The sequence below is a fragment of the Lactuca virosa genome, chromosome 6 (assembly GCF_052849685.1).
Source record: "Lactuca virosa cultivar CGN04683 chromosome 6, Lactuca_virosa_CGN04683_v6, whole genome shotgun sequence".
Lineage (NCBI taxonomy): Eukaryota > Viridiplantae > Streptophyta > Magnoliopsida > Asterales > Asteraceae > Lactuca > Lactuca virosa.
In genome coordinates, this window is record NC_136431.1 from 99,418,868 (window position 1) to 99,442,199 (window position 23,332).

Genomic DNA, 23,332 nt, shown 5'->3' on the forward strand with positions numbered 1-23,332 from the left:
ACACTATGTGTCAACCTTGTGAATGCTATGGCTACACTCGCAGACTTACAACACTATAACACTATCTGCCTGCTAGTGAATGCTACAGCTATCCCACAGTCTCACAACACTTTCCACGCTGTCTCAAACGCAGATTGCCAATCCGAACACATCCGACATCGAGCATACACACGACCTAGCATCCCAACTAGTGCTCCATTACTAGCCAATCAATAACGGTCACTAAAACAACCGAATCCTATCGATGCTGGATAACCATCCTGCGGAACCCTGACTGCAGACCTTCCTCAAAACACCCCTGATCCGATCTCCACCATAAACCAAGATGACATTGTACACTCCCAACCCGCAATTAGGGAAATAACCTTTCGCTACCCACTAATAATTCTCGGTATGCAATTGGCATATGACATCTCTTGGAAATATAATTCAAATACAGACATAGGATAAACCCAGAGTTACACTTACTCAAACCCTTGGAACGAAAGACTCCCCTGTGCAGTTTCCCGCACGTGCTGCACTGAATCCGGCCCTGCTAGTTTCTCAAAAGTTGATCTGAAATCTTGGGTCTCTTCCCGAGACCCTCTAATATATGCAACTGATCTGGTTCCCTTTTCCCAATGTGCTCCAAGTTAGTATCCCGTTCTCGGGCTCTAGAAGTTGTATCATTCCGGGTCTCGCACCCCGAGATACCTATAATTTCCCTACTATCATTCTGCAATATGTCATGATACCTTACCTTCTTCATTTCCTCATCTGATGCATACTGCGGTACCAAATAAGCTCTCTCTCGAGACTTGGCAGTGATCTCTGCCACAGTCTCAGTAGTCTGGTAGAGATCTAGCAACTCTTACGCCAACTGTTGCGCCTCAATCGCCTGGGCAAACTCTGCCCGGAATCTGGTCGAAAAAGTCATCCCATGCCATAGCATAGACCACATCATCACCCCACTCACTACCAACCTCTTCCCATCAATCACATGCCCTGTCCTTCAGGAGGCAAGAAGTAAGTCAGACCTTGTCCCTCTCGGGCAACGGCTGGTACGATAAGTGTTGCTGACATCTGCCAACCATCTGCTGCTAGTGATGGGGTACCTAGCCCCATGATAATCTGGAGCTTCACAAGCTCTGAAATCCCAAATCATCAACGTACGCGTCCCTATCATGGCCGCTATCTCAGTGCGCAATACACTCTGCCTCTCATCAAGAATCTCTAAAATGCCCGCCTTGACCATACCAAAGATCATAGGAGTCTAGTAAGTGATACTGTGCGTAATCTCAGATGGAATGAACTCCCTCATCTGATCATCAAGCTGTCCGGCTCTAGAGTCTGAGCCTGATACCTCTTCGGCACCAGAACTGCCATCTGGTCTCCCACGTAGCGTCACCATACTCAGAAATATACCATAAAAATCATCAGAATACTCATCATAACTCGAGGGATCTCACACACTACAAGTTCCCTGGGTTCGTCTCAGCCTTCCTTGATTCGAGTACGGATCCTCCGCTTTTAGTAGTACGGGCCCATACTACCTTCCATATCTATCCGTACTTTCCTCAAAAACTACCTTGACTTCACCAAGTCCCTTCTACTACTACTGCTTCATGCACTACTCTCATCCTAGGCTTGCACTAGGGTAATCACCATCCCACTCTTTGCCATCAACTGCATAAGAAGCCCCTGCTATCTCCCCCTAACTAGCTCGCGAATACCATTACATATCACTAAGACTAGATAATTCTTAGAATGAGAGGTCCTACCCTACAACGGTTGGACTCAGACAAGAGCTGCGAAATAGAGCTAGACCTAACCTTCTGAAATTATTTAGTCCTCATCATATGTAACTTAACATATTCGTTTACTAGTTAGTTAAAGATAACTAGGACTCGTAAAAGCACAAAGCAAGCAGCATTCAAGAATTGAGTAACCATAATCATGCATATCCTATTCAGACCATCATATTACCGACTAATCAGTTTTAGCATACAGTTCAATAAGCTCATACAACAGACATATAAGGCATCCTTCCTATATCCTTAGCTCTAAACTAGCTTGCAGTTCTCATACACATATAACAAGCATACAAGGCATCATTCCTGGATCCTTAGCCCTAATCTAGCATGCAATTCTCATAAACATATTATAACATAAACTTGTATGGGTAATTTGGGAGTCCTTACTTGAGCTCGACTGATTGCATGCACCACACCCTTTTCTCTTTTCCAAAGTTCTTTTTTCTTTTCAAAATTCTTTTCTTTTTCTCAAAGTTCTTTTTATAAAAATGATTTTTTTTGAAAATTTTCATACCAACTTGAAACATCCCAAAAATACAGTCCAAATTTTTCATTTTAAATCATTAATAAAACCATAGTAATCCAAACATCATATAAAAACCATAAACTGTGTATCTCAAAAGATCGTAACAGCTGTCAAAATATATCAGAGTATAAACTTCCTAGGCTAAACAAAGGGTATGTGCACTGCAATCATCCCGAGCTCTTCCCCTTGCTACCGGAAGTACCTGAAACCAAAACTAAAAACAGTAAGCACAAAGCTTAGTGAGTCTCCCTAAACTACCACATACCATACAAATGATCATGCTACTAGAAGATACTGGCCCCGCCCACACTCAGCTACTATGAGATACGAGCCCCACCCACACTCGGCTACTATGAGATATGGGCCCCGCCCACACTCAGCTACTATGAGATACGGGCCCCGCCCACACTCAGCTACTATGAGATACGGTCCCTCCCACACATTGCTAGTCATGAAAATACATACAAGTACCACACAGACAACAAGTATAACTAAGCATATAAATATGTACCATATCAACTATCTATGAGATGCGAGCCCCGCCCATACTCATCTACTATGAGATACTGGCCCTGCCCACACTCTATAAGATATGGGCCCCGACCATACTTACATTCCTAACAACACATACAGGTATCACACAGACAACAAGTATAGCAATCCAACAATCAGACTAATATCTATACTCAGGTAATAATGAGATACGAGCCCCGCCCACACTCTGTGTTCCTATCAAGAACATATAACTACATGGGCCGACGTTGGTGCCTTAGACCCGTTCAATCCATGAGGAGACTGACCTTGCACTGTTGAAGTCCCGTAGATAATTCTCTGGCTACTGGCTGACAATTCCCGAACTGTCAATCGTCAAAACAAAACCCAATTAACCATTTGGGTTTCAATGCATAACTATAAATACACACTTGGGGTAAAAGGACCATTTACCCCCAACATAGCTTAGTCCAAGACCAAGGCCCAACTCATACTATGAAGGCCCAAAAGTCACATAATCAACCAAGGCCCAATGGTGGCCCAATTTTCTAAATTGTGCCCAAACTCCTTACATGGTCTTACCTTAAGGCCCAACCATTTATTCTTGGTCCAACACTTGGCATTCTAATGGTCCAATATCTCATAATCCTCAAGGCCCAAATGTGGCCCATCTATGGCCCAATTTTTCCAAATTGGGCTCAAGATTTTCCAATGGGCCTTATCCTAAAGCCCAATTCAATATTCTAGTCCACATACTTGTTCTTGGATGGCCCATCAATAGTCCAAACATCTAGGCTCAACAGAAAAGGCCCAACTCAAAACCCAACACAATTAGGGTTTTCACAAGAAATGACGATTAGGGTTAACCAGAAACACTTAACCCATTAAGGACTTAATCCATTAAGTCCATCAATCTACTAGGTCAATCATACAGTTTAATTGGGCATAAGTCATACTTCAATCCACTGGTCCAAACGCTGGTCCCGGTAATCCAAAACTAACATCTCCCAAAATTAGGGTTTTCTAAACCCTAGGTTTCCAACCCAAACACAAGCCAACCAAGTCCAAGATTAAGTTTTTAGGTCCATTAGGGTTCCACTAGTCCGGGCACCACCCACTGCTGCCTCGGGCAGTGGTGGTCGGTGGCGGCTCACGGCGACAACCACCATTTCCAATGGTGGTGGTGGTTCCTGACCAAAAGTTTCATATACAACTTCACACCCATAAAGTACACACTCACACACAAAAACACACACACACACACACAACCACCCTTCACGGCGGCCGGTGGCAGCAGAAAATGGTGGCAGTGGGCGGCAGCCACCACCTTGAGGTGGTAGTGGTGAGTTTCTTGCCAAAATCGTACCTACAGCCCCATAAAAACATTAACCAGCATGTTCCTTCGAACACACACCCTTATAGCCACCGTCTAGGCGTCAGATGCTTCCGGAAAAGATGAAAACGGCGGCCCAAGGGCCACCGACGACAGTAACAGTGGTTTCGGCGTCGCATTCACGGAAAAGAACGAGAAGGAGAGAAAGGTAGGTTGCGGTGGACTTACCGTGCGATTCCGACGACTCACGACCCTCACACAATGACGACGCAACCCTCCTTCGGTCATCAACGATCTACCGGCAGTTCTCGACGTCACTGGCTGCAGCGGGGGACAGGACGATGGCGTTAGACAACTCGACAACGGGCGGAAAGGGTGGCTGTCGGACCCTGTGATGCAAGCGGCGACTGACGTGCTCCAAGAACGATGGTGGCGGCTGAACTCATCTAGGTTTAGGTTTTACTGCAAGGTGGTGACGGGTATAAGCCCCGTCCATTTTAAAACTTTTTCACATTTACAAGTTTGGTCCCTCCCCATAGGATCCTTTCACTTAAACCCAAAACTTACCCTTTAGCCCCTGCCTCCATAAAATCTTTTCAACTTTAATCCAATATTTACCATTCAGCCCCTCTCTTAAAGATTTTATTTCAATTTAAATCTAGAATTTACCAAACAACCCTTAACCTCCAAAATTCTTTACAAACTAATCCGGGAATTACATTTTAACCCCCAAACTCTCAATTATGACTCTTTAATCCCCAAAACCAAACGCCTTGCTAAATTACTCCGCATTTAGGGCTACTATTCATTTATTAACCTTTATATATTTATTTATTTAATAAACGGGATGTTACACCGGATAAGAAAATTCCTTCTATTGATTTACTGAAGCGATATCTGCTTCCTCCTTTACAACCCCAAGAGTCATCTAAAATGCTTGTGCCTTTTGTTTTGGCGGCACATTTGGCATTGCAACTTCTCTCTTTCTTGGGCAATCCTTCTAGTAATTCCATGCTTCTCCATACTCGTAACACACCTTCTTATTGGAAGTGAATTTGCTAGCGTAGTGGCCAGTCTTGCCACACCTATAGCAGGTCACATATTCTATGCATTGTCCAAAATGCTTCTTTTTGCAGCTTTCACATCATTTCACCTCGTTGTTACCCCCATGTTTCTTGTCATTGGGGTTAGATCTATTATTTTTATTGGATTTGAGAATCCTTCACCCTTCCTCTTCTATCCAAGTTCAACTCTGTCGGTGGTTCTTCCCTTGATCATGTCTTCAACAGATTTGGTAACCCGGATGGTTATTTCCAAGGTAGTTGATGGTTTCACCATTGGACCGAAATCCATTTGTAGTCCATTAGCAAATCTATCTATCTTGGAGAGTTTAGTAAGAAATAGTTAAGGAACTAATTTCATTTTCTAAATAAAGGCTGCAACGTACTCATTGACGCTCATCTTTTCATTTCTTTAGATTCCAAAATTCCTTACTTATTTCCAGAATGTCTATTTCTAAGCAGTATTCCTTTTTAGTTGCACAAAGAAGTCCTCCCATAAAATCTTCCTCGTTTTTCCTTTTGTCATAGTGTCATTCAACCGTTTCCACCATTTTAATTCTCCAGTGGGCAGTTGTCTGGCTGTAAATATTGTCTTCCGGTTGTCACTGTAGTCTCAACTCTCAAATGTCATCTCCATATCTCCATTTCATATATCGAATCCATAACGGTCACTAGTGTTGGTTCTCTAGAAAGAATTGGTGGTTGGGATTCCATGAAGTCCTCATATTTGCATCCATTTTTGTTAATCTCTTTCTCGATGTTGTTCCTCCTAATCCTTCGTGGTACAGCTTGGTCCATAGTCCTACTGTAGCTTCCTTCTTCGAATTGTCCTTCATTTAACACTGGGTCATCAACCAGTGTAGTTACTTCTCTCACATTCCCTTGGAGCAGTTATCTGGTCTCCTCCATTTGCTCAGCAAGCATTCCCTGAATCGTAGATTGAACTCCTTCCATCATGATTATGTTAGCTGCTAGCACGACTTCTGGTGCGCGTTCAATCATATGTCAAGGTTCAGGCTATTGATTTCCGTTACATTTCCCAGTCCGCTACATGTTCTCACCATGATGTTATGTACACTAGAACAATCGTTAAGTAACGAAATCTCAGGTATATTATGATAGAGAAGGTTTTAGTTATGCTTAGGTGCATAATCCTCCTTATCACCCCGAAAAGTTATATGCCGGTTTTAATACATTAATTTATATGTTTAGAATTTGAACACATAAAGTTTCCAAATCAAGGCCTACAACATGTCTTAAATCCTTTTTAAATAGAAATCTAGGTAGGCAACCTAAGGCATGCTATAATTTATTTAGCACATAACAGAAAATTAGTCATTCTATCCTAAAGTAAGCCAGTGTTTGGGTCAATTCAGATATACTACCTAAAATAAAATAGACACATACCTAACGATCATCGCTTAGCATTCTAAGTTTAAGTCTAAAAATCCTCAAAATTCCTAGTTCGCTTAAACTAATGATTTGATACCAATTGTGACATCCCCAAATTTATGGCCAATTAAAAGAAATTTAATTTATGCTTATTTAAAAAAGAGTATTCTTTTATTTGTGCGGAATTTGTCCCAAAACATTATTAATGTGAAATGATATCAATATCAAAAGCATTTCTGAAGAGACGTTTTCTTTTTTCATTAATATTTGAAAGCTTGGGATGTCATAACTGATACAAGAACATAAGCATAAACTATCTTTACATACCTTACATCAATTTATTTAATGGCCTAAAACTCCTTAAATATCTAGGTAGATTGAAACATCAATATCCTTGATCCTTCTTACCGTTACCAAAGAAACTGAGTGGGTCAGGCTTGGGAGCTTGGTGAGCATATAGGGTTTTCAAACCACAATAATAATTAAATCTCTTAAATATATATCTTTTACACCAAACATATAACCCGATTACCCATTATCGTTATTCTCACTCTTTAATCCTAAATTGATTATCTCAAGGGATCTATCCTAAAGGATCGATGGAAGTAACGAGGAGACAATCCATACTCTCCGATATATGTCAGTAAGGAAACCATGGGAGGGGGGATAGAGTACTCGAATGACCACACAATCCATACTCTCCGATAGCATGATTCATTAACACCTACAGATTGCGAGTCTGCTAGTATTCCACTAGACTGTCTAGAAGAGTTTGTGGTCATCATCAATACTCTGTTAGATTTTTTTTTGAAATGGAAAACTATCTAAACCTACTCCTAAATACCACCTATGTCTCCTAAGAGACTTGAACCTATGACCTCTCATTTCAGTAGTACAGTAGTACAATGTTTGGGCATGGTCTCTCACTATATCTAATCTCTCTCTCTCTCTCTCTCTCTCTCTCTAGTCTCAATAGTACAGTAGTACTTTATTGGACATGGTCTCTCATAATTATCTCATATATATATATATATATATATATATATATATATATATATATATATATATATATATATATAGTCGGGAACTTGGGAGTATCGGGGCTAGGGGTATGGAGAGATTTTTAGAGGATTGGTGGTGAAATGACCGAGGAAAAAAGCTGAAAACGCTGCTATTTATAGAGGAAATAGGGAGGCGCGCCACATCAAATCCTTAGGTGCGCCACGCCCTATGGTGACGTTGCTCCTCCGCCTTGCTTCCACACGTTGCCTTTTGCATGGTCCACGTTGCCCTTTTAGAAGCCAGGCATGTCGCGCTTGCGCGCCGAGCGTATGCAATTTTCAATAAAGCGTATATTTCTCATACAACCTCCGTTTTCAACGTTCTTTATATCCATGTGTAGCTATCGATGAGTACTAGAACTTTCATTTAGACTTCGTTGGCTAATTCTCACTTTATTCTTAATTTATTATTTTAAAGGGATTAGACTGTTAAAACCCATATAAAAATCATAACTTTTTTATACGATCTCCGTTCTTGACTGTCTTTATATTTACGGATTCCTATTTACGAGATATTCAACTTTCATTTACATTGGTTTGGCTAACGGTCAACCGATTTTGATTTCGATTTCTTGTGTCGCACACTGCTACGTTGAAACTTCGAAAAATCATAACTTCCTCATATGAAGTCGGATTTGAACGTTCTCTATAGGCACGCTCAAGCTTTTATGATTATTACGACTTTCATTTAGATTACATACGCTAATAAGCAACCTATCTTCGATTCACGTTTTACAACGTATTTTGTTGCATAGTGTTGAACGCAAGTCTTCAAACAATCATAACTTTTTCATACGAAGTCAGATTCAAGTGTTCTATATACCTAGAAAATCGTCATCACGGCTACTACAAGTCTCATTAAAATTATTTATCCAAAATAATCTTATATTAAAAACATATATTTTTCGCTTGTAAAGATACGACGAGTAATTATTAGTTATTATATCTTAAATGTCTAGCCCGAATTTGCGGGCGTTACATAAATGGTCGATGATTTTGTGAATAAATTATCCGGTTTAGCCACAAAAGCAAGGAGTCTTGCTTACGAGCTTGAAGAAGTGGATTTGGTGAAAAGGTTACTTGATTGGATGCCTAAGTCTTTTCTCCAAATCATGACTTCAATAGAGCAATATTTAGAGCTGGATTCAATGTTATTCGGTGAAGATGTCGGTAGATTGAAGGCATACGAGGAGCATATAAGAGGAACCGAGAAAGTGGAGGATACTCAAGGTGGTTTGATGTTGGATAATGAATAAAAATCGCATGTTTGTAAGCATTGTGACAATTGAAAATTCCCACTCATAATGAAATAAAATTTTTGTTTTTAGCTTAATAATTCATTAATACATATCCTTTCCATAAAACCAAGGTAAACTAGATTTATCGATACATCATTAAATCAGAGTAAATCACAAAATGCGGAAACATGTGGTGTGTGCCCTGCAATCATCCCGAGATCTTCCATTTGGAAACCGAAACACCTGAAACATAAACTAAAAACCGTAAGCACAAAGCTTAGTGAGTTCCCCAAGATTCCACATACCACACATACATAAATCACATACTGGGCCCTCGCCCTCCATCGGGCCTCGCCCGGTATCGAGTCCTGCCCGGCATCGAGCCCCGCTCGGCTTCAAGCCCCGCCCGAAATCGAGCCCCGCTCAGCTTCGGTCCCCGCTCGGATTATAAATCTGTCAATCAGCTGGCCCCGCTTGACATTGGGCCCCGCTCGATACACACATAATCATATAACTATATAATCATATAAAAATATAAGCTTACTAGCTCATGCAATAATCACAAAGACTATAGCATACCATACAGTCATCGAGCCCCGCCCGGTAAGCAAAAAACATATACTAATAACTATCATAAAATATACTCATCAGGCCCCGCCAGGCATCCGGCATTGCACGGTAAGCATACCATCATACAAAACATGCAAGAGTCACGCAAACATCTACCATCCTAATATATAAATCATGGGACGACATTGGTGCCTTCGACCCGCTAAACCCAATGAGGAGACTCACCTCATACTACCGAAACACTCTGATAATCCCTGACTGATGGCTAACAGATCCCTGAACTATCAATATCAAAACAGCACCCAATCAACACTTGGGTCCCAAACCATAACCATGAATCCATTACTAGGGTAAATAACCAATTTACCCCTAACCTAGTTTGGACCAAACTTAGGCCGAAACCTAAAATCCAAAAAAAGGCCCAAATACCAAAAACCACGCAAAGCCCAATCCATGGACCAATTTTCCAAATTGGGCCCAAAACCATTGTAGGCCTTCTCAAAATAATTATCATCCCAAAACCTGATGGCCCAACATGGCCCAAGACAACTAAGCCCAAAAGATGGCCCAAACCAAAGCCCAACATGAAAAATCTTTCCTGACTGAGTACGCGGGGCGTACCCATCTGTACGCTAAGCGTACTCGCTGTTTGGCTTGTACGTCGCGCGTACAGACATGTACGCCCAACGTACTCCTCCATTAAGCCAAATCCTCCATTAAGCTTTTAATTATTAAGTCTAGAAGTCCAATTCACATATCTAAGTCCAAACAAGTGTCTAGAACCATAAAGTCACTGACTTGGTGACTTTGCATACCCAAAGAAGACGCAACCACAAAATATAGCATACTACTATCATGAAAAGGACCCAAACTCATGCATGGATGGATTTAAACCCTAAAGGTGCCAACTTTATGGACCTTGAACCTCAGAAACACCAAGAGGGGCAACTCAAAGCTCCTGGAGTGGCATCAATGTAAGAATTGGGGTGTAGAAAAGGCTTGAAAATTCTGAGAATTGTGGTTTCACTTTCAGATTAAAGTATTTGGGTGGTACTCCCAATCTTTAATCGGATAAGACTCAAAATTGAGAAATCAGAAGAGAGAATGTTCAAGATGTTATGAAGAAGAAGAGTATCAAAAAAGATTTTGGATATGATCATATAACCAGAAAAACTTCCAGTCTTAAATTTGCCACATGACAGTTTTATGTCCTAAAACTATCAAAACGTCATAAACTAACTTAAATTCGGGTCTAGAATATGGATCACAAAATCGGGTACATTTACCAAAATTCCGGATTTCTGATGCATTTTTAATATAGTAACATAACATATATAAAAAATTTCCGCGCTGACCCCAGCTAGGGGCTCTGCCCCTTGGACCTCGTCAGGGGCTGCCGCCCCTTGGACCCCGCTCCCAGGGGCGCTGCCCCCGGACACCCGTCGGTTCAGGGGCTTCGCCCCTAAATTACAATATACTTTCAACAAAGACAAAATTAAACTAATGTGCACTCCGCACCATACCGATTTGTTCAATAATTGTCAAAGTGACATTGATCAACAAATTAACCTCATTACACTTAAATAACATTAGTGATATAAAATCACCAACAAACCTCCCCTATTTAAGTGTAATCTTGATTAACTTAACATTAAAATCATAACAACAACAAACTGATGCATAAATGAAATATCGTGACGATTGAATTTCACATTAGTATATTACTCATTCCAAATATTCAAATATCAGGGTGTCAATAAGGATTGAACCCTTTCTATTCTAAGTGAATACATGAAAATAATATACACAACAATTTACATTCTCAAAGTTCTAACTTGACACTATATTTTACTAGCTTGTGTCCCAACCTTCAATAAGCATATCAAAGCCAAGTCCTAACTTCTTGAAGCAACTAAACTTCATGCTTATATAGGTAGTCCTTTTATTCTTGCACCTGCAAATGCAATTTTTCAAAAGAACTATTAAGAATATAAATTCAACCACCTTAACTTGCAGTACTGAACACATACCTTGGGATGATGATAATAATGTGTTCCAATCTTCAAATATCAAGCTTTCCACATTGAATTCAACATCTAATATTACATTATATGGGAATTGGGTATCTCAATATAAAAGATTTTAAGTGGACTTTAAACCCATCCCTACAGCCTCCTTGTGCACAAGATCTCTTGCTAACCCTTTGGTTAGATGATCGGCTAAATTCAACTGAGTTCTTACAAACTCCACGGATATCACACCAGTCATGATGAGCTCACGAATCATGCTATGTCTAACACCTAAATGTCTAGACTTTCCATTGTACACTTGACTATAAGCCTTATCCAAGGTTGAAGCACTATCACATCTGATAGAAATGGTAGATATCGGTTTGGGCCATAATGGAATTTCATAAATCAAATTCCTTAGCCACTCAGCTTCTTTACCAGCAGCAGACAATGCAACAAACTCAGACTCCATGGTTGAGTTAGTAATACAAGTCTGTTTCTTAGATGCCCAAGAAATGGCACCTCCTCTAAGAAGAAACACCCAACCGCTTGTAGAGGAGTGATCCTCTAAGTTGTTAATCCAGCTGGCATCTGAATAACCTTCCAAAACAGAAGGATATCCACTATAAGTTAAACCATAATTCATGGTCCCTTTCAAGTACTTGAATACTCTACTCACAGCTTGCCAATGATGTGAACTAGGATTACTATTATATCTACTAAGCCTTCCCACAGCTATGCTATATCAGGCCTAGTACTAATCATGGCATACATTAGACAACCAATAGCCCTTGAGTATTCAAGTTGAGACACTGGAGATCCTTTATTAGGTAGAAGCTTAAGACTAGGATCTATAGGAGTGCTAACAGGAGAACAATTCTCAAAGTTAAACTTTTTCAATATCTTCTCAATATAACGAGATTGAGAAATCGAAATCCCATTGTTTCCTTTTCTAATTCTTATACCAAGAATTACCTCAGCCTCCCCCATGTCTTTCATATCAAAACTAGATGATAAGAATTTCTTGGTTTTATCAACTTCTTCTAAATCAGTACCAAAAATCAACATATCATCTATATATAAGCAAATCATGACTCCTTTACCAAAAGTATCAAATTTGCTATATACACACTTGTCAGCTTGGTTTAATGCAAAACCATTAGACAAGACAACATCATCAAACTTTTGATGCCATTGTTTTGGTGCTTGTTTCAAACCATATAATGATTTCTTCAACTGGCACACTTTGTGTTCATTTCCAGGCATCACAAACCCTTCAGGTTGTTTCATGTATATTTCCTCATCCAAGTCACCATTCAAGAATGCAGTTTTCACATCCATTTGGTGAATCACAAGATTATGTATAGCTGCAAGAGCTAATAATAATCTAATAGTAGAAATTCTGGCAACATGAGCATAAGTATCAAAGAAATCAATGCCTTCCTTTTGTCTAAAGCCTTGGATAACCAATCTGGCTTTATACTTATCAATTGTGTCATCCACTTTCATTTTTCTTTTGAGGATCCATTTACATCCTAATGCCTTGCAACCAGGAGGTAAATCAGCCAATACCCAAGTATTGTTATGCATGATAGAATCAATCTCATCATGAATGGCCTCTTTCCAGAAATGAACATCCCTAGAAGCCATAACTTCACTGAAAGTCTTTGGATCCTCTTAAATATTAAAACAATTTTGATGTTGAGAAATAGTCTCATTCCTTGTTCCTTCAACTAAATATAGTTGAAAATCAGATCCAAAAGATTTAGCTTTTCTAGCTCTAGTACTCTTTCTAAGTTCAGGCACATAACTTGTACCACCAGAATCATCTCCAGCTTGAGATGTGCTCTTGCTGAAAGATTGTTGAATTATGTCCCTTGGTCTAGGTATAGATGTAAATCTTTCTTCATCAAAGATAGCATCTCTTGACTCTATAACAGTGTTTACAGAAACAGAGTCATTAGATTCTAAAACATAGAATCTATAAGCTTTGGAATGCTCAGCATATCCAATAAAGATACAATCTATACCTCTTTCACCCAATGTTTTCCTTTTGGGTTCAGTAAGCCTTACAACTGCTCTACAACCCCAAACTTTGAGATAACTCAAATTTGGTACCTTTTTACACCAAAGTTCATAAGGAGTATTCTTACTCCTTTTATTTGGAGTTCTATTCAAGATGTAACATGCAGTTAACATTGCCTCACCCCAAAATCCTTCACTTAATCCAGAATAAGACAACATGGAATTAACCATTTCTTTCAAAGTCATATTCTTCCTTTCAGCTACACCATTTTGTTGTGGTGTATATGGAGCTGTGGTTTGATGTATTATTCCAAATGATTCAAAAGAAACTGGATCATAATACTCACCACCTCTATCAGTATGCAATACTTTTATTAATTCATTTTTATGAAGCTCAACTTGTTGTTTATAAATTTTAAATTTATCAAGTGCTTCATCCTTAGAATGTAACAAATAGATATAACAATATCTAGATGCATCATCAATAAAAGTAACAACATACTTCTTGTTTCCAAGGGAAGGTGTTGCATGGAAATCACATAAATCACTATGTATAAGATCCAACACCTTGCTTTCCCTAACAACATCTTTGAAAGGTTGTCTAGTGATTTTAGTTAGCATGCATGTTTTACATTTTTCATTATTTTGCATATTAAAAGCAGGAATTAAATTCATTTTAGACATGTCTTTTAATCTCTTGTAATGAATGTGTCCTAGTCTAGCATGCCATAATTCAGATTTATGAATATTATTGCTAGTACTACTAGAAGCCATGCAAACAGAATTATCACTAGAAGGATAATTAATATTAAGCCTAATCATTCCATTACATATATAGCAAAATCCCATAAAAGAACCATGTCTTGACAAGATATACTTGTCACTTTCTAACACTTGTTTGTAACCACAATTATTTAATATAATTTCAGACACGAGATTCTTACGAATCCCTGGAACATATAAAACATTGTTCAAACACAAACATTTCCCAGAAGTAAAAGTAAGTAAAACAGATCCTATGCCCTTGATTGGTTCAGTTGCAACATTTCCCATCTTCACAACAGATCCATCTTCAACTGGTTGAAAGTCCTTGAACCAATATAGATCTTTGCAAACATGACTTGTTGCTCCCGAATCAACCCACCATGCAAAATTATCATCCTGCACATAAAATGCTTCAGAAATCACAGAAATATAATTCTAAATATATTTAGAATTCTGCATGAAAACATAAATCTGGCCTTGTTGCTTTTCTGGATCCTTGGATCCACTTGGTCCAACACAATCCCTGTTCACTTTGCGAAGACGACAATCTTTCTTGAAGTGACCCGGTTTGTTACAATTCCAACAAACCAACTTAGCCTTCTTGTTTGAAGACTTGTCATCCTTTCCTTTAAACTTCCTTTTTCCATTAGACTTCTTGGGATTCTTTGAACTTTCTCCTTCCACCATGTTCACGAAGAGGAACCAACTTGGTTCTTGCCTTTAGGATTGTTATCAAGTTCTTGAGTCCTTATGGACTCTTCAATCCTTAAATGGCTTCCAAGTTGAGTCAAAGTCAATTCCTCTTTGTTATGTTTTAGATTGTGTTTAAAATCCTTCCAGGAAGGGGGCAGTTTGTCAATGATCACAGCCACAGAAATGGCTTCATCCATTTTCAGATTGTGTTGAGCAAACTGTCCCAAAATCCTTAACATTTCATGGATTTGTTCCATAACAGGCCTGGAGTCAATCATCTTGTAACCCATAAAGTTACTAACAAGAAACTTCTTACTAGAAGCATCTTCAGCCATGTACTTGGATTCAAGAGAATCTCACAGTTCTTTTGCAGATTCGAAATTTTGATAGATATCAAAAAGAGAGTCAGACATACCATTGAGAATATGACCACGACATATGTAATCATCATTTTCCCACTTTGATCTTCTTATAGTCGCCTCCAAAGGTTTATCTTCAACAGATTCTGGTAAGACTGGCATGGGTGTACTCAGAACATACACCACTTTCATAGTGGTAAGGAGAAACTTCATCTTCTTCTGCCATCTACGAAAATCTTGCCCTTCAAATTTGTTCAGTTTTTCAAACTTACTTGTCATTTCCTTCACAGAATCACCATTTGCCATGATCACAGAAAATACTTTAATCTTTGTAAGAATTGGGGTATAGAAAAGGCTTGGAAATTCTGAGAATTATGGTTTCACTTTCAGATTAAAGTATTTGGGTGGTACTCCCAATCTTTAATCGGATAAAACTCAGAATTGAGAAATCAGAAGAGAGAATGTTCAAGATGTTATGAAGAAGAAGAGTACCAACAATAGATTTCGGATATGATCATATAACCAGAAAAACTTCCAGTCTTAAAGCTGCCACATGACAGTTTTATGTCCTAAAACTGTCAAAACGTCATAAACTAACTTAAATTCGGGTCTCGAATATGGATCACAAAACCAGGTACATTTACCAAAATTCCGGATTTCTGATGCATTTTTAATATAGTAACATAACATATATAAAAAATTTCCGCGCTGACCCCAGCCAGGGGCTGCCGCCCCTTGGACCCCGCTCCCAGGGGCGCTGCCCCCGAACCCCCGTCGGTTCAGGGGCTTCACCCCTAAATAGCAGTATACTTTCAACAAAGACAAAATTAAACAAATGTGCACTCCGCACCATACAGATTTGTTCAATAATTGTCAAAAGTGACATTTATCAACAAATTAACCCCATTACACTTAAATAACATTAGTGATATAAAATCACCAACAATCAAGCCACTAGATCACATCCATGGGGCCAAAAAGGAACCAAAACTCATAAATGATAGATCTAAGACATCCATGATCAAGATTAAAGCTTTTTACCTCAAACAAGCTGGAAATGAAGCACATAATCAAGATCCACAAGCTCTTCTTTGATCCACAACCTTGCACCAAACTCCATCTTCTTGGAAATGGCCCAAAAACACCAAAATACACATAATGAACTAAAAAACACCACCATGGAGGCTAAGGGACGATTTCTAGGGTTTTGGGGACTTGGAGGCTAGTAAAGAGACCAGCCAAAAAGACTTAATGTGCTTATATAGGGTACACCATCCAAATTAGGGTTTTCACTTTACCCCTCGTACGCCCCGCGTACTCCTCGTACACCCAGCGTACGGGGTCTCGTACCCCCTATCAAACCCTCGCAGTACTCTAAGTGTACGCCACATTACGCCCAATGTAATTCCCTTCGCATCAGTACGCTGCGCGTACTCCCTACGTACACCCCGCATACTAGGGTTTCCCTTTAAACCCTTAAGCACTCCGAAGGCCATAACTTCTTCGATATAAACCCGATTTCGACAATACATATATCCATGAAAAGGTAGCATGAATCTCTACGCTTTAGTCAACTCATACTTGCCTTACCCTATCCTGATCAAACATCCATTTTCCATAGAAGCCTGAGATGACATATTACCAAAATACCCTTTGGCTCCAAACCACAAGGTAAATACCCAGACCATCCAAATTACATCTTCCATACTCCAAATGAGTCCAAATCTCAATTCTTCAAGGGTCCTAAGTCTGCTAATACCCAATCCTTGATCACCACCCCGAAATGGGAAACAATTGGAAACAGGGCGTTACAGCAATGGAGGTTCAAATCGGGATGACTTTGGACGTGGCCGAGGAGAGGTCGTAGACTTGGGAAAATTCGACATGGTAATGAACGTGTCCGGGATAAAATTCATGTTAAATGTTACAAATGTGGAGAGTTTGGTCACTACAACAACGAGTGTCATAATTAAATGGGAGAAACAATAGGAAAATCTACTCGAAGAGGAATCGACACTAACGTTAACGAGTGGTATGACTAAACCGATTAAGGGGGTGGTTGTTGGATTAATCGGTTACCAGGAAAACTTTTTTTTTAGGATTTGTTTTAGGGAAAATGACACAAATGCCCTATTAAGTTTCTAGGGTTTACCTATTTAGCCACTTAACTTATTTTGTGGCTTTATGAGGGAACGAACTCATTTTTGTCGGGTCGATTACGTCCTTTTTGAAGTATTGAAGGGGTAAATCGGTCACAATTTTGCCACATCATTTATTAAGGACACGTAACTATACCCCACACCCCATTGTCGTCTTCTTCCCCTCCTTATTTCTCAAATAGATACCTGCAACATTAAAACTCATTATCAACACCATCTCCTTCTTTTAATTCTTCCACTCAACCAAATCAATAGACTCACCACCACCACACACACCCCGCAACCTAAGAACACTCTTCCTTCTAAACCTAAAACCCCTCTCTCCCTTCACGATCTCCTCGTCCTTTCGCCTTCCCCTGCCAAGAGATCAAAAACCAGACTTGATGTCTCTGGGGAGGTTACCGACCTATATGGGTCTCATCACTGCTACAACAACCAATTTCCTAATATCGGTTCCACCCAGAAACACTAGAAGACACATGTGGCGAATAGAAGAGATTCGAGAGGATAAAGATCTGGTTGTTGTTGATGAGTCCATCGTTGTTAACAACAAACCAAAGAAAAGGAGACATAGTGGTAGATCGAAGAAGGAGAAATCGATTTCTTTCTGTTTCATTCCATCCCCAAGTAAGAAAAAACAAATTTATCTTGCTTCACTTCAGGTTCTGATCTAGGGTTCTATTGATTTACTTTTCATATTGATTGTATTATTATTTCAAGAGGAAACGACGAGGATAACGGGTACACTTTCGATCAAATCAGAGTCTTGATAAATGATTTGATAACGTGGAATGATGTTGCAAAATCAATCCTCTGGTTTGGTTCGGTTCACTATGTTTTTTTCTTCATATTTCACAACAGACATTAGCTTTAGGTAAGTCAAGCACTTTTACCCCTTTTGAATTTTACAAACTTCAACACCACTCAAAGATTTGATTTTCGTTTTAAGCATGCTTTCTTCGATATCTCATCTGGGTCTACACCTTTTGAATTTCTCAAATTCCATTATCTAAAGGTCATAAAGCAAGAGAAACCTTAAGCTTAAAGAAGATGGCATTCTAAAAGCTGATGTGCCAAATACCGTGATCAAATTGTATTTAGTGGAGCCGGTAAGTGTGCAGATGGTGTATTTGTCGATGTCGGAGGAGCTGGTACAGTGGCAAGTGGAATTGAAGCATGTGTTGACTTTCAAAGTAGTTAACCAGCGAAATTAAGGTCCAAGTTTGAATGTTGACTTGAATGATGTGGCAAATAATGTAGACGTGTCAAGGAAATCGGTTAAAACAAGTCTAGGGGACTAAATAGACAGGTTGCCCACAAATTCGTTCCTTTATAAAGCCACAAAATAAGTTAACTGATTAAATGGGTAAACCCTAGAAACTTAATAGGGCATATATGTCATTTTCTCTTTGTTTTATGTCTAGTTTAACTAGGGGTATTTTAGCAAAACTTTGATTATAGACATTGCTTTTCCTAGTTTTGGTATTAGAATATGCTTCTATTTTTTTTTAGTATAAATATATGTCAAGTTTCAGTTTGTTAATTGAATAAAAAATCACAGCAAGTTTGGTTTTTTTTTTGTGCTTTGTACGATGTCCACAAGAGGATCAAGAAGTTAATCCATTCAATTCTCTTTTGCTTCTTTTTTTACCTTGGTGCACAAGGTTTTAATAACAGCCTTTTGTTTACAAACATCATTGCCTAAGCATATAGTTCAATAAGCCTAAGCACCTTTTCTCTTTCCAAATTTTTACGATGCTTGATTTATTAAGGGTGTGTGCCGTCACACATCCTGCAACACTTCAGGACGGACCTGGTCTATTAATTTATAAAGAAATAGATATATAAGGAATTTTTTTTTTTAAACGGAAAATCTAACCTACTCCTTAAATCCACCTATGTCCACGACGGTACTTGAACCCTCAACCCCAAAGAGGGAGGACAACACCGGATACCGCTGGGCTAGAAGCCCACATTGTGCGCGGAAGTACTGACGAGCATGAGTCGGGGAAAATATAGCGACAATTAGGATTTTAGTAAAATATTTGGAGGCGGAGGGTGATCGTGAGAGTTGAGAGCCGGAAGAAGGACCGAAAGAAATTTCCACAAATTTTAGGGTTTTTTTATGTATGAAAAATACAAAAGGTAAACATGTAATTTCTACTAAGTTTAGTTATTCTTGAGAGCTTCACGAGTTATATATTTTAATATTTGAGGTCGACTCAATAACATATTATAAAAACCTCCAATCAAATAAAATGTGATTGATTTTGAGTCGTGTATCTCAACAGTTAACTCCATTCGTTTACATCCATAAATAGATGGGGGGGGGGGGGGGGGGAGGGGATGAAAGGATGGTGATTAATTAATAATAGGTTGAATAATTATTGGATAAGTATAATAAACAAACCAATAATAAAAATAAATTATAATATCAACTAGGGACAATAGAGTAATTATAGATCAAATATCAAATAAAGTAAAATGATAGTGACCAACACCGTATAATAAGTTGAAACCATAAGGATAAACCATGTAACAAAATATATTTAAAGTAAAATTTTGAATTTTTGTAAAGTATGGACCATTTTTTAAAACCTATTCAAACTAATATAATGGTTGGCTGATGGTAAATATGGAAAAAGTTAAGAAACGAGGGGCCTGGGATGTAAAAATGAGAAACCGAATTGGAGTCAACATCCAAAAGATCAGGAGATGAAGACGTTAGCCGTAAGAATGTTTACCACCTCCGAAAACTACGCCGATATCCCTTATAAATATAGATCTAAGAACTCTCTCTTCAGTCCCACAGACACGAGAGCGGATCTTAAAGAAAGAAAGTTAAGCATTAATGGTTTCAAAGGGATAACCGAAGGAAACTTTCAGTGGGCATTCTATCTTCTTCTTATTTTGGCGACGGTTTAAGGTAATTAATACTTGTAATTCATAATATAATTGTTAAGGTTGCTTGGCCTAGCTAGTTTAGGTACAGAAAAAACAATGGCACCTAAAGATCACAGTGGAAAAATAAAATAAAAATTAAAGGCATTGATCACCGGAAATTGTGGTAGAAAATTGCGAAGGTTTGCCGGAGAAGAAAGATATCTCAGCGAACTGTTGCCATTAGCCCAAACAGAAAAGAAAAAATTTGAGCTATGAAAGTGTGTAAAAATTTCAAAGTATATGTTTACCAAGCCTCTCAATTCATCAGGTGGCGAATCCAAAATTAAAATCCAATTAATTATAATTTTATTAATTAACAAAGAAAAAAAGATAATTTAAAACATCATAGTCAGATGATTCAACGTTTTAGAATTATTCACGAGGAGTTTTCATGATTTGAACATCTATAAATATATTGTTGCTAACTATATCTAACCCATATTTTGTAATAACTTTTTTTTCGCATGGCACATACCCTAGATTTTTTAAACTTTTAGTTTATTTTTATTTTCTTAATTTAAACTTCAAGTGTTATTTATTTATTTTTGTTTTAATACAAAGCAGGAATAGACCAAAGTTTTTTTTTCAAACGGAGGAGGAAAAAAATTCACATTGAACAAAACAAATAAATTAAACCTTTAAAAATAGTAATGTGTATTGTTATTGATTATAGTCAAGCAATTGAGAACTCAAGTTCACAATCACAATTGCATATATATATTATTTTAGAGGAACAAAACTATTTTTTCTAATAATAAATTCATTCATATAAAAATTAACAATAAATAAAAATAACCATGCTAAATAAATAATGTCAAACTCATTCAAATATACAGATTTAAATATTTTATTATATTAACTAAATGGTTATTTAATTAAAATAAATTAAATAAGTTACCGGTCCAATAATCCAAACCCATTTACCTAATATTCCAGTTAGATTTGGGGTCCTTCAAATAAAAAGATTTGGGGTCCTTCTAATGTTTTATTTGTTATAAAATACTATAAGAATGGAACAGTGCGTGCATAAAACTGTCGTGATACGTTTTTTGAGAAGTTTACAAAATTTTTTTGGGATATGTGTTTTATATGTACGTTTTACATACTATATTATTATTAGTGCATGCTTAATTGATCGTACGCATGCATACAGGTTCAGAGAGTCAGAAAGATCTATCCATGGTGATCAAACCAGTAGCCCCGGTCTTGCTTTTTGTCCTACTCCAATACTCATCAGCAAAGGTTACATATAACGTCCTAAGTTTTGGAGCAAACGCAAACGGCTTCATAGACTCAACAACTGCATTCCTTAATGTATGGAATTTGTCCTGTGCCTCTACTAATCCCGCCATCATCTATGTGCCCAAAGGCAGATACCTAATTTCGTCTGAGCTCACATTCTCCGGCATAACATGTAAGAGCAAAGCCATCAGATTCAACATAGATGGTACTTTGGTGGCCCCCTCCAACACGTATAATGCTATCGGCAACACCGAAGTTTGGATTAAGTTGTACAGAGCTAACAACGTTACCATCTCCGGTGGAATCCTGGACGCCAACGGCGCTCCTCTATGGAACTGCAAATCCTCTGGAAAGAAAACATGCCCCAGAGGAGCTACGGTAGGTACTCACATGCATGCATGCATGCAACACTTTATAATATGTAACTTTTTAACAATGTTTTGTAATATTCTTGTTTCTATAATTAAGATTAATTATTGTATATTGTTATGAACATTGCAGACATTTGGCATCTACCATTCCCAAAACATAGTGATCAGTAATATGAAGTCATTAAACAGCCAAATGCTCCACATTATTCTCTATGCATGCAACAACACCAAGCTAGAAGGCGTGAATATTTCAGCACCAGAGCGCAGCCCTAACACAGATGGAATCCATTTAATGAATTCCAAAGATGTTACGATCTTGAATTCTAAGATATCAACAGGGGACGACTGCATTTCGATAGGCCCTGGTAATTCAAATCTCTGGATAGAGAAGGTGGTGTGTGGCCCTGGTCATGGCATAAGGTACAGTTTTTGTCTTTTTTGTATATAAGTAACACTATCATTGATTCATTCATGGAGTCTAATATTGAATTACGTTGATGTAATACGCAGCATTGGGAGTCTAGGTTGGGAAGAGAATGAAGCGGGAGTCCAGAATGTAACAGTAAAAAACGCAACACTTATAGGTAGTCAGAATGGTTTAAGGATAAAGACATGGGCGAGGCTTAGCAATGGATTCGTGAAGGATGTTGTTTTCCAACATGCAAGTATGGAGAACGTGAGAAATCCGATCATAATTGATGCAAATTACTGCCCTCACAAACAGAAATGCCCCAATCAGGTTACAGGAGTGAAGATCAGCAACGTGGTGTATGAGGATGTACATGGAACATCAGCAACCCGAGTGGCAGTGAAATTTGATTGTAAAAAGGGGAAGCCATGCACTGGGATCAGATTAAAGGATGTTAACCTACAATATGAGGGCCAACCTGCGGAGTCATTTTGCTCCTATGTTGATGGTACTGCTTCTGGATTACTCCAACCTACAAGCTGTCTCTAGATGAACTACTTGTTTCAAGGACATAACTTTAAGTACTTTATGTTGGAAAATATGATTTTTCTTAGTTTAGAATTTTCGCAATTTTATTCACTAACTTTGGACATGATTAGTGCATATTACATGTACATCCATGTTGGTAACAAATGGTTAACATTAGTGGTAAAACGTAGTTAGAAAACATCAATGCGTTAATATTATATTTTTAATTCTATAGTACTTACTATTTATTAATAAAAATATATATGATTATGAAATTGTGTTGGAATTGTAGTCATTTGTTTGCACTTTCATATGTGAATTTGTAATATGTAATTGTAATTAATTTTTTTATTTGGACAGCTG

At 38.3% G+C, this 23,332-nt stretch overlaps 1 protein-coding gene across 2 annotated transcripts; it reads left to right on the forward strand.

The window, feature by feature from the left end:
* The first annotated feature begins 18,968 nt into the window (after window positions 1-18,968).
* Window positions 18,969-22,990, forward strand: LOC145120313 (polygalacturonase-like). 2 transcript variants are annotated; one of them, XM_079056142.1, is made up of 4 exons: window positions 18,969-19,010; window positions 21,662-22,039; window positions 22,163-22,452; window positions 22,543-22,990. In XM_079056142.1, exons 1-4 carry the CDS (start codon window positions 18,969-18,971, stop codon window positions 22,988-22,990), a joined length of 1,158 nt encoding a protein of 385 aa, XP_078912268.1. The 2 variants fall into 2 exon arrangements, with proteins under 2 accessions (XP_078912268.1, XP_078912267.1); XM_079056141.1 differs by lacking the exon at window positions 18,969-19,010 and having other exon boundaries at window positions 21,599-22,039.
* Window positions 22,991-23,332: the final 342 nt, after the last annotated feature.